Source organism: Eucyclogobius newberryi, unplaced genomic scaffold (genome assembly GCF_026437365.1).
Source record: "Eucyclogobius newberryi isolate DKJ021-1_F unplaced genomic scaffold, fEucNew1.0.hap1 SCAF_246, whole genome shotgun sequence".
NCBI lineage: Eukaryota > Metazoa > Chordata > Actinopteri > Gobiiformes > Gobiidae > Eucyclogobius > Eucyclogobius newberryi.
The window spans coordinates 91,678-105,420 of record NW_027315886.1 but is presented as its reverse complement, the minus strand read 5'-3'; the positions used below and the strand labels follow the sequence as shown (position 1 = coordinate 105,420).

At 38.7% G+C, this 13,743-nt stretch overlaps 1 protein-coding gene across 1 annotated transcript in view; it reads left to right on the top strand.

Moving 5' to 3' along the window:
- LOC140372537 (syntaxin-binding protein 6-like) overlaps positions 1-13,743 on the top strand; it is a gene marked incomplete at its 3' end in the record, with an annotated part of 120,112 nt that overhangs the window by 17,611 nt on the left and 88,758 nt on the right. Inside the window, exon 2 of the mRNA XM_072459668.1 lies at positions 6,358-6,548. Coding sequence (XP_072315769.1) covers positions 6,395-6,548 — 154 coding nt within the window. The remainder of the gene's footprint in view (positions 1-6,357; positions 6,549-13,743) is intronic.

Genomic DNA, 13,743 nt, shown 5'->3' with positions numbered 1-13,743 from the left:
ATAGCTGATAAAATAAAAAGTGAAACATTTGACCCGATACATCCGCCAAGTGATTCATCGACCTCGCTCTCATTTTACGTGTTGAATGTGTGTGAAAAAATTGTATTGTGTGTGTTCTTGAACGTAAGTTTGAAAGCCAAGATTATTTGTTTTAAATTAGACAAAATTAAACTGAAACTAAAAAACGGAGGAAACAATAATGATGTAATATTTTTTTGTTGTTGCAATCGCAGTATACTGATTATTGACAGTCAGGTCCCAAATGAATATAAACCCCCCTTGTAAAATACTTATTATGTTATGGAGTTTTGTATTTAGTAAAAAATCTGTTCTTGCAGTAAGCGATTTAACAAAATGACTAAAAACAGTACATGGCGTCAAGTATTTAAATTACAACTTTAATTAACACATTTCTAAATCTTCTAATAAAAGTTGAGTCTTGTTTCGTCTCATATCACAGGTCGTGGTTCCCTCTCACTTTTTGTTGTGGTTGGCACTCACTCCCCAGTCCAATCCAATCCTCCTCCAGTCTGTCTGGCCTGGATTATTGGCACAGCTCATATTGTGTAAATACCCTCAGTGGAGCGCACACGGAAATGGATATCGATGTGTCCCTGAGTTTAGATGAAGAAATGAAAATCTATTTTACTGGCCCCGTAACGCTGCTGCTCCGTCACGGCCGGCTCACACGTTCTACTTCAGCCGCAATTATAGGCTTTAACTTTAACTTTAACTGCACTACATTAGAGGACATATCATGAAAAGTGACGTTGTAGAGCTCTTTATCATGTTCTAACATTGTTCCCTAATCGAAAACTTACCTGGATTTGCATTTACCTTCATTCATGGTCGCAAGGTCTTCTCATTACGAGCCTCAGAAAACACTTCCAACTTTCCCAGTTTTGTGACATCATAGGTAGAGCTCTGAGATCTTCTGTGCGTTTTTTAAGTCCATAAATCATCGCCAGACTCGTTCTGTGCGTTTCTGCCTCAAATTACGGCGCAAAGTAAAGATACAAGAGCATATTTAAAGATAAAAGAGCATGTTTAATGTTTAAAGATACAAGAGCATGTTTAAAGATACAAGAGTATGTTTAAAGGTACAAGAGCATGTTTAAAGGTACAAGAGTATGTTTAATGTTTAAAGGTACAAGGGCATGTTTAAAGGTACAAGAGCATGTTTAAAGGTACAAGGGCATGTTTAATGTTTAAAGGTACAAGAGCATGTTTAAAGGTACAAGAGCATGTTTAAAGGTACAAGGGCATGTTTAAAGGTACAAGAGCATGTTTAAAGATACAAGGGCATGTTTAAAGGTACAAGAGCATGTTTAAAGATACAAGGGCATGTTTAAAGGTACAAGAGCATGTTTAAAGATACAAGAGCATGTTTAAAGGTACAAGAGCATGTTTAAAGATACAAGAGCATGTTTAAAGATACAAGAGCATGTTTAAAGATACAAGAGCATGTTTAAAGATACAAGAGCATGTTTAAAGATACAAGAGCATGTTTAAAGATACAAGAGCATGTTTAAAGGTACAAGAGCATGTTTAAAGATACAAGAGCATGTTTAAAGGTACAAGAGCATGTTTAAAGATACAAGAGCATGTTTAAAGATACAAGAGCATGTTTAAAGGTACAAGAGCATGTTTAAAGATACAAGAGCATGTTTAAAGGTACAAGAGCATGTTTAAAGATACAAGAGCATGTTTAAAGGTACAAGAGCATGTTTAAAGATACAAGAGCATGTTTAAAGGTACAAGAGCATGTTTAAAGGTACAAGAGTATGTTTAATGTTTAAAGGTACAAGGGCATGTTTAAAGGTACAAGAGCATGTTTAATGTTTAAAGGTACAAGAGCATGTTTAAAGGTACAAGAGCATGTTTAATGTTTAAAGGTACAAGAGCATGTTTAAAGGTACAAGAGCATGTTTAAAGGTACAAGAGCATTTTTAAAGGTACAAGAGCATGTTTAAAGGTACAAGAGCATTTTTAATGTTTAAAGGTACAAGGGCATGTTTAAAGGTACAAGAGTATGTTTAATGTTTAAAGGTACAAGGGCATGTTTAAAGATACAAGAGCATGTTTAATATTTAAAGGTACAAGAGCATGTTTAAAGGTACAAGAGCATGTTTAAAGATACAAGAGCATGTTCAATGTTTAAAGGTACAAGAGCATGTTTAAAGATACAAGAGCATGTTTAATGTTTAAAGGTACAAGAGCATGTTTAAAGGTACAAGATCATGTTTAAAGATACAAGAGCATGTTTAATGTTTAAAGGTACAAGAGCATGTTTAAAGGTACAAGAGCATGTTTAATGTTTAAAGGTACAAGAGCATGTTTAATGTTTAAAGGTACAAGAGCATGTTTAAAGGTACAAGAGCATGTTTAATGTTTAAAGGTACAAGAGCATGTTTAATGTTTAAAGGTACAAGAGCATGTTTAAAGGTACAAGTTTAAGACACCGTTTCCTTTCACCACTATCCTCCTTACATATTCCCTGTATCTTTTATTACTTATTAAAACACTTTTTTATTGATTATTGCAATGATCAATTATGCATTTATGCATTTATGCATGATGCATGATGCATTTATTTTCTCCAAGTTAGCAACTTAGTTTTGACAATTTCCCTGAAAACGTCTACAATATTGGGATTTTGTCAATTTCCACAGAACAGCTGAGAAATCTTCTTATGAACACCAGCAAATATGTTTGATTGTGTTTTGCTTCCTCTCCAACATTCCACCTCTGACAGAAACGTTACTACTAATTAGTACTACTACTACTACTACTATTGCATAATCCTGCTCAAAGTCACAGCAGCACATAGTATCAGCTGCCTCCGAGCCCTAGTGGTTGCCTCATTCTCCTTCTCTTCCTCCTCCTCGATGGCCCACTTCAGTCATGGTTGAGTGGGCCACCTGAGGGGCAGAACCAGGCAGATTTACTGCCAGGAGCTCGGGGGGAGCCCAGCCTTAGCTCTGAGACACAGGGAAGAACGAGAGCGGCGTGGAGGAGCAGCAGAGGAGGTACGAGATGGAACCAGGCTGTGCAGAGTTACTGTTGTGTAGAGAAATGAATTAGGTTGACGACAGATTATTACTGGGATTCTACTAACATGAAAATAAATGGTTAATTGAGATTTAGTCTGCTAGTTTTGATAAAAATGAAACCAAATCATGAGCACAATAAATGGACATCAGAGACATACAGTAAAACAGAAGAAGTGCCTTGCTCAAGAACAGTGGCAGCACTTCAAATTGTGAGCTCATCGTTGCTATTAGTCGTGATTCACTATTTAGCTATTTAAAGGACAAATACTATACATTATTTGTATTGTTATTAGCCTTTAAACGTACTCTTGAGTATCTTTAGTTTGGCATAATTTAGTTTGGCATCTCAAGTTTCACTATTTAAAAAAACTTGTTTATAACAAACTAACAAAAAATTCATTTGGATCTCTGCTGTTTCCTGCTGGACTAACTGAGCTTTGGGGGAGAAGGAATTGCACAAAGTTTAAGAAAAATATTTCAAGACATTTCAAGCTGGCCTCTCAGGTACAGGTCTCAGCACACAGTTGTACTGATCATGGTTAGACGGGAGTAATTCACAGAATATTTGGACTTAAAAAAACAAGATTCTTATGTCACAGATCAAGAAAAAAGTCCGGTATCGAGAAGAATAAGAGTGTTTTTGTCGCTCAGAGGGGAGAGGTGTATTTTTGATGTCTAAAAGCTTAAAAAAGTACATTTTGCATAACATGTGTCCTGTAAATGCTGTTTGTTTGCTCAAACTCACTCTTTTTCAAACCAATATTTCCTATTGATTTACCTCGGTAAAGCTCAGAGTGAGTGACTGGATTTAACCAATCACAGTGAAGTATACATTTTCAGAAGAAGCAGAAAACAATTTAACTTCATTTTCATCTGTAGTCCCTGGGCAGAGGCAAAGTGACAGCAGGTTCATAGTTTTAACGTCTCGCATGTAACATTTAAAACACGGGAGTGTCTGCAGAGCCGCAGCGCGCGGCCGAAACTGCCATGTTATTTTTTTGCCGGCCGCGCGCCGCGGCTCCTGAAACTGCGCCGCTATTTGACCGCGTTTTAGACCACGCCGAGTTAAGGTTAGGGTTAGGGTTAGGGTTAGGGTTAGGGTTAGGGTTAGCCATGAGGCTATAAGGGAAATGCTGCGGTCCCTGAAACTGCGCGGCTGATTGAACGCGCCGCGGCTCTCCAGCCACGGCCTTAAAACACAGCTAAGAAAGACAAACAAACAAACAAACAAACAAACACCAACAACCAATCACCATCAGAGGGAGCATTTCTATTGAAATCCAATATAAATGTACAAATGTAAAATGTACATTCATTACCTTTAGGGCACTACTTATTCTTGATGATTTTATGAAACGTTTTATTGTACATGATGCAATCACTAATATTTGGTATAAACAATGATACACTTTATAAATATCACAATGTACAAAGAAATAATAATCAAGAATAATCCCATTTTAGTCGACTTCTACAATAATCATTATTTGTGGCCCTTTTTACCAAAGAAAAGCATGTTTCTGATATTTTCCGTGACCGTGCAGAAGTAGTCCACGATGGCAGCTTATCTGACTGATAGGACTGAGCTCAAAACATGCTGACTCGTCCAAATTCCGTACAGAATGAGCTCGTAGCCGCACAGTGCAAATCTTACTGGCACCTAACACAGGCTACTTTTTATCAAGCCCCATTCTGCAAGCTGGCCTTTTCTCCCACTATATTTCTACTAAGGACCAAGCACTTCACTATTTCTCTGTTACTTGTAGCTCGAGTTTGGACATTGTGCATTTTTGGCATTCTGAGAAAAGACGTGTTTATTGGGTCTTTAATTACAGCTGACGACATCTTGGCTTGCGTTTGTGTTTACTTGAAAGAGAAAGCAAATGAAGAGAAACTGATGATTGGAGGATATATAGAGCGATGTTGTAATCTGGCTGCTGATGGAACTTGGAAGTGAAACTTAAAGAAAATAAAAGTTAGACAGGATTCATTGAGGTGCGTGTCAATGGAAATGACATATTCTGGCATGACATGTTAGCATTGTGTCATGTTTGAGCTAAACAATATAAAGTGCTCTCAAAATGACAAGATAGCACATGTTTAGTGGTGGAGAAGATGATATACTTCTGCTGGATGCTGGTTGGTTCCTAGTCTTGTCCCTACACTAAGGCATCAAACCTAAAATACCATGAAATACAGGTATTCTATTGTGATATTACATGTTTTATGGGAAACAATGTAAGCAAAAGTGATTTTTTTTTTTTATAAACATACTGACAAGCAGCTGGCGGTGCGCCCTCAGACATTCATAGACACAAAATCCTCTCTCTCTATCGCTTGACAGGCCAATGCTCCGGGAGTTACGTCAAATCAAACGTTCTTTCACAGACACATGAATAGTGAAGCCCATATTAATATGAATTGAATCATATTAGCAGCTCTCCTCATGTCTCTCTCAATTCTTACCGGAACCACAGCATCAGACATCTACCGCAGCTACCGTATTTTCTAACTACTTTTCGGACTATAAGTTGCACAAGCCAAAAACTGCATATTAGAGAAGAAAAAAACATATATAAGTTGCACTGGAGTATAAGTATATAAGTATAAATATAAGTATAAGTCCCACCCCGGCCAAAAGTATGAAAAAAGGTGCGACTTATTCTCCGGAAAATACAATACACTTAATTTTGCCTTTAGCTCAGATGCCAGTTTTATACAATATGATCTAAAATACAGCTCCAAAAGGTTTGATTCGCAACAGTGACTTGGGTTGGTACCCCTCATGATAAGTTATAATTAGCTATTTTTGAGGGCCGGCTCCTGAGTTCTAAAATCTTGCCAGACTTGCTAAGTGATTGATAGCATGAGCATCAAATGCCACATCTACTAATTATATGTCTATGGTGGCCCTTCTACTTGAAAAGTTCTCCCTGTTTAGAGTTTGCATGTTCTACCCTCATCAGCGATGGTCCACCTCGCTCAATATCTGGAGATGGGTTCTACTGTGACAGCCTGTCATGTGCAGTGGCCAACAACGCTACTCGGATTGCACCATTTCAAGAAAAAAATGCACTTGCAGTTGCCATCTTGGAGCATTAACATTTGACAGAAAAAAGAACATCAAATATGATACAAAAGCATGTTCAGAACATGCCTGTAGTTATCTAAAATACACAGTATTTTCATAAAGACTGTACTTTCTATTATTTAAATTGCAACCTTTAGTGATTAGATCATTGCAGTGTTCCTCGCTTGTTGTTGAAGAGTCACATTCCACATTTTCTCTGTCTTGTCTTTTCAGTGCCACTGCTCCCACGATCTAACCGCTCTCTCCAGCCATGAGCGCCAAGTCTGTCATCAACAAGGAGGTCTTCATCCCGCACGATGAGAAGATGCTGGTGGCCTGTCAGGTCAAGCGTCGCACCAAAAAGAAGATCCCTTTCCTGGCCACGGGCGGACAGGGCGACTACGCCACCTTCATATGCCTCGCAGGTCAGACACCGGGCTTTCTAAACTCTAGACATTTCAACTGGGTGGGCGTGGCTGAATACCCCGGTGTATGCCTACCATTTGGGTAACATTTTGGGTTATTGATCCATTTATGGTGAGGAGGGTGGGGTTTTATAACATAATTGTCGTTTTTTGACAATGCCAAAGTGGGTTTGAGTTGTAAATATTGTGTTGTCCAGCACAAAGTGGGACGTCCGGTCACACTACCAGTCCTTGACCTAATTGATTCAGATCCAGGACGGATGACTTGGAGGTCTGTGTTTTTGTGAGGAGGTCACATGGTCACATGGTGGCTTGCACTTCTACAGCAGTGATGTGGAATCTTTCTGTGCAGAGTTTGCATTTTTCTGTGTTTGTTTTCTGTGTCTGGATGTGTTTCCCCCATCAACCTAAAACACGGTGGTCCGGCCAAACTTAGCCCGAGATCTGGAGATTGGTGCCTGCTCGTCAGTTTGCCCCAGAGACATTGAAATGACTATAATTCGATCATGAATTAATTTAGCTCAATTCAAATGGTCAGTAAATGAGCGAGTCACATAAGGTTATGTTGTGCCCAAACACTGAGCGAAATGCCAGGAATTTAGAGGCTCCTTCCCTCTGCTAATTAGCCCTTATCTTGTTAGCCTTATCCAAAGTCACATTTGGGCCATGTCAGGGTCACTCCAGCGCTAATGACCTCGCTGACGAGCATGTTTACATCCGAGGAGCAGAGTAAAAAGGCCAACCCACTTTAGTGCCGGGCTGTGGGCTATCATCAGCCAAATGAATAGGCCGGACTCCCAAATCGAATCAGCCGGGCTGGTTCATGAATGTTAAATGTGTTGGAGCACTTAAGGAGCTCAGATAAGCTGGTGAAATGTTTTGCCTCTCGCTAATGGATTGAGTTTCAGTCACGTTATCGCCAGTGCATTCGAAGGATTAAGAAGTAAAATATATCTTATAAACTTGGTTTTAAAGTTTTCATGGGGAATTATTTTCATTTGTAAGCAATGAAATAGTTTAGTTTGACATGATTTGATAATGTGTCTTGTTATCATATGAATCTTATTTTAGTATCACACAAAAAGGCGTATATCACTTAAGACGTTTGGATATTATTTGTTCTTTCAATTTACGATGGCAGCCGTCTTCACCTTTGACCTTGTACTGACCTTGTATTGACCCTTTATTGACCTTGTACTGACTTGTGTGCTTCTGAAAATCTATGAAGACAATTGGACATGCTAACTGCTGTGTGGCTTCATCAAATCAATCACATGCTTTGGTAGAGCCATGTTTCCACTGGTTCCCCTTGGATTGGCACTGTGAGCCATCCTGGGCCGTTTGAGGGGTCTTAAGCAGCGTACAGATCCTGTTCGGCTCCAGTTCCTACACGCTGCTTCTTTGGCATGCCTTTTGGCTCCCCGGAGCCAAAAGGCATGACTGGAAGGCGACTCCTTATTAGTAATAAGGAGTCGCCTTCCAGTCACACTGGAAACATTTGCATGGCCAGAGAAATTAACTCTTTGTCTTTGCACCATTAGTTTGCCGCCAAAATCACATGTCAGTTTAAATAGTGGGATAGAGTAACTGTTGTATTTGGAAGACAAAGTACAAAACATACAGAATAACTGTCTTGGGCACATTCATTACCACTTTTTCCATCTCCAAATTACCATCGTCTGTAGACCAAAGTCCAAAGTTGTCTCTAGACCACATACAAAGATGCTTTGCCAAAAGAAAGCTAGCGCACGTTAGCAGCAGCTGTTTTCTGTTGCACAGTAGCTCCAAATTCCACTGGCAAACTTCAATAGATTTTAAAATTACTCTTTTAGTCTCAGACATTTTCTCATTCAATTTGCCTTGTTAGTCTTCCCTTTTTCCCTCACCAAACGTCTGTCTTCTATGTTTCCCCGATGTAAAGGCACGAGGGGCAGGTCAGGCGTGTGGTGAGCAGTAAGAACAACATATGTGAACTATGGACGAGGAGTTTAGTGTTTAGTGCGGTGGAAGCTCCGAGAGATGAGTTTGATAATCATAAGCCAAAACTCCCTTCAGAGCCAGAGTTTTCCAGTGAAACCCAGAGCTGTAAAATATCACTAATGACAGGAAATGTCTCCATGAAAGTTTAATAGGCTGTCTGTTTGGCCTCTTTGCTCTTATCACACAATAATTAGCATTAGCAAACAGCTCATCTGCATGTCCATAGAGTTATCCCAGTTGAATCCTAATTCATCCATAAAAAGGACAGGCGGAAAGGTGTTTGAATACCTTTACGTGAGTCTGGCACTTTAACTACTGCGCCACAGCATCAGCTCAGCTCACTGGGGCACAGGATTCAAATGCCCATCCCCAAAACTTCTAGGTTAATACACTTAATAGACGCCAAACGTGATCATCAGAATGAAATAAGAGTGAATATTACAGAAACAGAAACAGAAACCCGAGTGTGTGAAGTAGATTCGCGAATTAGCACACAATTTCGGGCGTCTTGCGGGTTTTGGCGCTTTGTTTGTGCACGTACCTTTGGCCTTCTGTGTGAACTCTTACTCCATGTCTGGAGACCGCACACTAGGCTGCTTATGTGTGAAATAGCTTGTGCCTACTCCCTCGTGTTTGTGCGAATACAAAGGCCAGGGGCGTTCGGGGGGGTTCTACGTGCAGATACTCGGAGCCCGGCGGCAGTGTGCAGTGGGCGTGTTACGTAACCATCGGTATGTCACAGTGAAAAGAAACGCTCGGGTTTGAAGAGCTCTGTCGCACAAACAACTAGCGGGAGGAGGATATGTTAGATGTGTCAGAAAGTTAGATGAAGTGAAGTGAAGTGGTTTCAAATTGGTTTTAAAGGCCTCAGTGGAGTTTAAAGCAACACATTTTCCCTCTATTATTATATCATGTCGCTCAGTGTTCAGGAGATGCATTTCAATATTTATTTCTTTTTTTGCTCCCGGATTTTTCATAAAAAGTTGCTCCACTGAGAGGTTTAGCAGGTCGGATTCCCTCCCTCTGATTCTGTGAAAGAAGTGATCAGTTTGAGTGAGGTTATTAGTAAGAAAGCACCTCCAGCAAGATTTGAATTGGTTCTTTTCTAGTAGAAGGATAAAACTGTTCCGACTGTGTAGAGCTGCAGTGATTCATCTGATAATCGTAATCTGGACAAACGTGTACAAAAAAAACATTCCTAAATACACATTTCAATAATAAATCAATACAAATAATCTGTAAACTCTTAATTTGTAAATATTTTCTATCTAGAGCCCTTCAGTCACCATATTTCAACCTTTATTTATAAGTCTCAAATTATAATAGAAATAATTGTTTGCCTTGTCAAAAACTATATAATAAAAAATATATATATATAATAATAAAATAATTATTAGTTGCAGCATCTATTGTCTGATACATAAAAAATAACATTGTCGTTCTTTAAAAACAAAGATTTGTCTATAAATTGATTTCAAAAAGCGAAGTCCTCGTTTCAGACACAATATATGATGTTTTCCATCATGTTTTATAGCGTTTGCTGCCACATGACCACGAGGCACTATTAAGGGAATCGGATCGTCAATATCTCATCTCCAGTTTGTCAATGCTTCATTTAAGCTGTAAAAACTGGACAATAACAAAACTAAGGGCACAAATTGCTGTGCTGTGTGGCCTCCTTTACTTTACAAAGATCCAACAACTTATTGGTGATATGAAAATAAATGACTACTGTATGTTACTTTTGTATTGTCATAGTTTCATTTTATTTATTCTTATGAAAGATGCACTTTATATATTTTTTCTCTAGCTTTCATGTCGTTGCTTTTCTGAACCATTAATATTCTAGCGCACAGTATATGGCGTTAAAGTTAACCTGTTACCATCCACCTATTTACCTACGGAGGCTGTAGCAAACAAACCCGTGGACAGAAAAATTCGTGGATGGTCTCATTCTGTAGGTAACAGTCTGAAGAAAAGAAGGATGCCAAACATTATCTTATAGGTCAAACAGGTCATTTGTTATGGACGAAGAAATGCGCCGGACCGGCGAGAAACGAAGAAAAGTTTGTTTACTTGACAATATCTCGAAATCGGATAACTTCAGGAAAAATACAAGTGAATATTGTTTTTCAATGATTCCTTACGGACAGACTGAGTACAAGGATGTACAGAATTAAAGCCGTTTCGTCCGTCATAAAAAGCAAACAGGACATGCGTTTGTAAAAGTTGAGACTTTCTCACAAACTATTGGCAATTGCTTCTTGGGGCATATTATTCAATGTAAATCAATGACATATTCGTTTTGTTGAGAAAATAAGCTTTAAAATGATGTATGGCTTGCTGGTATTGACCACGGAAATAAAAGTGATGATGTAAGAGAATATTTGAGATGTAGAAAATGCTCGCCGGCGGACAGGTGGGTGGTAACATGTTTTTATGATGTAAATCCAACAGAAATGTGTTAAAACATAACTTTAAGCGTACAGATGAGGTTTAGTTATGAGACAAATGTGAAATGTCTATAAAAATAATCACAAATGTGCAGAAATATAACTTAATACACTTATTTGAAAGTTTTCAACATTACTTTTATCATTTTTATTTTTTAACAGCTCTTTCTGTAGCATTTTCAATAAAAACAACAACATACTCAATATTCTAATTTTACATATCTTCAAAACAACAGTCATGATATGATCTAAATTTTGATAAATGTAGTCAATATTAAAATTAACGCTTTAATCATTAACATTTCACACTAAATTTCTACTTTCAAAAGCTCAACTCAAACCACATGCTTTTACAGACAGAATTAGCTTCACATCTCTTCATATTCAAAATAAAACCAAACGTTCCCAATAGTCACGTGTGTTTACTTTATATTTCTATAGTACTATCAGCACATTACATGAAAGAGCTGGAGTGGTCTCTTGGTTCTTTGCCTCAGCCCGGGGTCAGCGCTCTTGCCCTGCCCCGTGTGAGTGTAGGTGTGCTCACATGACTCCACAGGCATGTTGACCGTAGGCTGTTTACATGTGCAGTAGCATGTGTAGGCGGCGCTCCCCGGCCCCGCGCATGCTATTATGGTAATGACATACAGTGTGTATTTAGCTGGTATAATTACACAGAAAGTGCCTGGGAGTTACAGGTTTACGTATGCAGTCAACGCACTGTCAGCAAACCACAGTTCAAATGTGTATAATAATGTTGTTATAATAATGCAGATGTTATTGCAGAAGAAGATTAATGAGAAAACTGAAACTACTTTATGCCACTAATACTTTTGTCTAAATGCTCGTCTGAAAAACAGGAGCTGCAGTCATTAAAAATCAGAATGAAGCAATGTACTTATCTGTAATACAATACTTTCTTACATTAGTCGACTAAAGACATTCTAATTCCTGGTTGATTAAAAACATGCTCTGCCAATCGATTAGTAGACTGAAAAGAGGGCGTGGCATAAGCTTTGAAAACTGTTAAGTATCACATGTATCTGCTCCAAATTGTGCTCAAAAGTCTGCAGCAGCACAGGAGTTTGTACAAAGAACAGCAACTTATACAGAAAAGTACTTTGAAACAATGTACTGTTTTTATGTATAAAAAGACTTCTTTAAATCCCAAATCTTCAGCTAACGCACTGTAACGTATGTCCGTTGTTTATGTGGTTTAATGTTTCGCTCTGAGCTTTTTACACAACTTAAACTACAAATGGCAAAGAAACTGAACTAATTGAAAACAATAATCATTATCACGCTGACTTCTAAAATACTCATTATTCCACAGTGTGGCATTAAACTTATTTATCTCCATGTAGACCAATGGTGCCTTTAGGCTAAGTTACAAGTCAGCTCTGTGGAGTGGCAACCCTATTCACAGAATGTATGGTTCCATATTCTACATTGGAGAATATTAATTGTTGACCCCCCATGACCTTTGCCCTATGAGTGAAAAGCCTGTGAATATTTCAGTGATTATTCAGTCCAGAGCGTCTCATTCATCAGCGCGAGCCTTCGGTTATTGATTTGATGGCAGATGGATGGAGATGATGTTTCTACATAAGCATGAGGAGACCAGAGCCTCCAGCAGTGATGTGTTTACCTGCCCGGTAATGACATAAACGTTCTACTACAGTCATTTTAATGTTGTTTTGCAATGTTTGGCAATGAGTAATACTAATAATAACTGTGTGTTATTCCCAAACCACCATTCCTGCAGTTGTCCGGAGGTGACACATAAATGATGGCACAGGAGCAGTGTTTATGGAAATGTCTCATATTGTAATGTAAATGATTTGTTACATCTAGTGTTTTGAATGTTCTGGACACCATTGTCCCCATGAAGGCTAAAATGGTTAAGAATAAACGAAAGGCGCCATGAAGAAGAGATGATTTGGTCAGGGCACAGAAAAGGGAGTGCCAAACGGACATGGCACAAGTCAAAGCCAAGAGAGAAGTTGTGCTTGTACAACCTCATTTTATGTAGAACTATGGAAGGATATTTTTCTGAAATAATCTGAAGCTGCAGTAACAACTCTTGTGTCCCGTTTGCCACAGTAACAGATGAACAAACCCTCCAGCTCAGCTGCCGTTAGAACTCATTTCCACATCCAAGTGTAATGAGTTTGCAACCTGTTACCACCCACCTGTCCGCCGGCGAGCATTTTCTATATCTCAAATATTCTCTTACATCATCACTTTTATTTCCGTGGTCAATACCAGCAAGCCATACATCATTTTAAAGCTTATTTTCTCAACAAAACGAATATGTCATTGATTTACATTGAATAATATGCCCCAAGAAGCAATTGCCAATAGTTTGTGAGAAAGTCTCAACTTTTACAAACGCATGTCCTACCTGTTTGCTGTTTATGACGGACGAAACGGCTTTAATTCTGTACATCCTTGTACTCAGTCTGTCCGTAAGGAACCATTGAAAAACAATATCCACTTGTATTTTTCCTGAAGTTATCCGATTTCGAGATATTGTCAAGTAAACAAACTTTTCTTCGTTTCTCGCCGGACGAGAATGCGCTTGTCCGGCGCATTTCTCCGTCCATAACAAATGACTTGTTTGACCTATAAAATAATGTTGGATATCCTTCTTTTCTTCAGACTGTTACCTACAGAATGAGACCATCCACGAATTTGTCTGTCCACTGGTTTGTTTGCTACAGCCTCCGCAAAAAAAAATGTGCCGCTTGCGACGCACATGG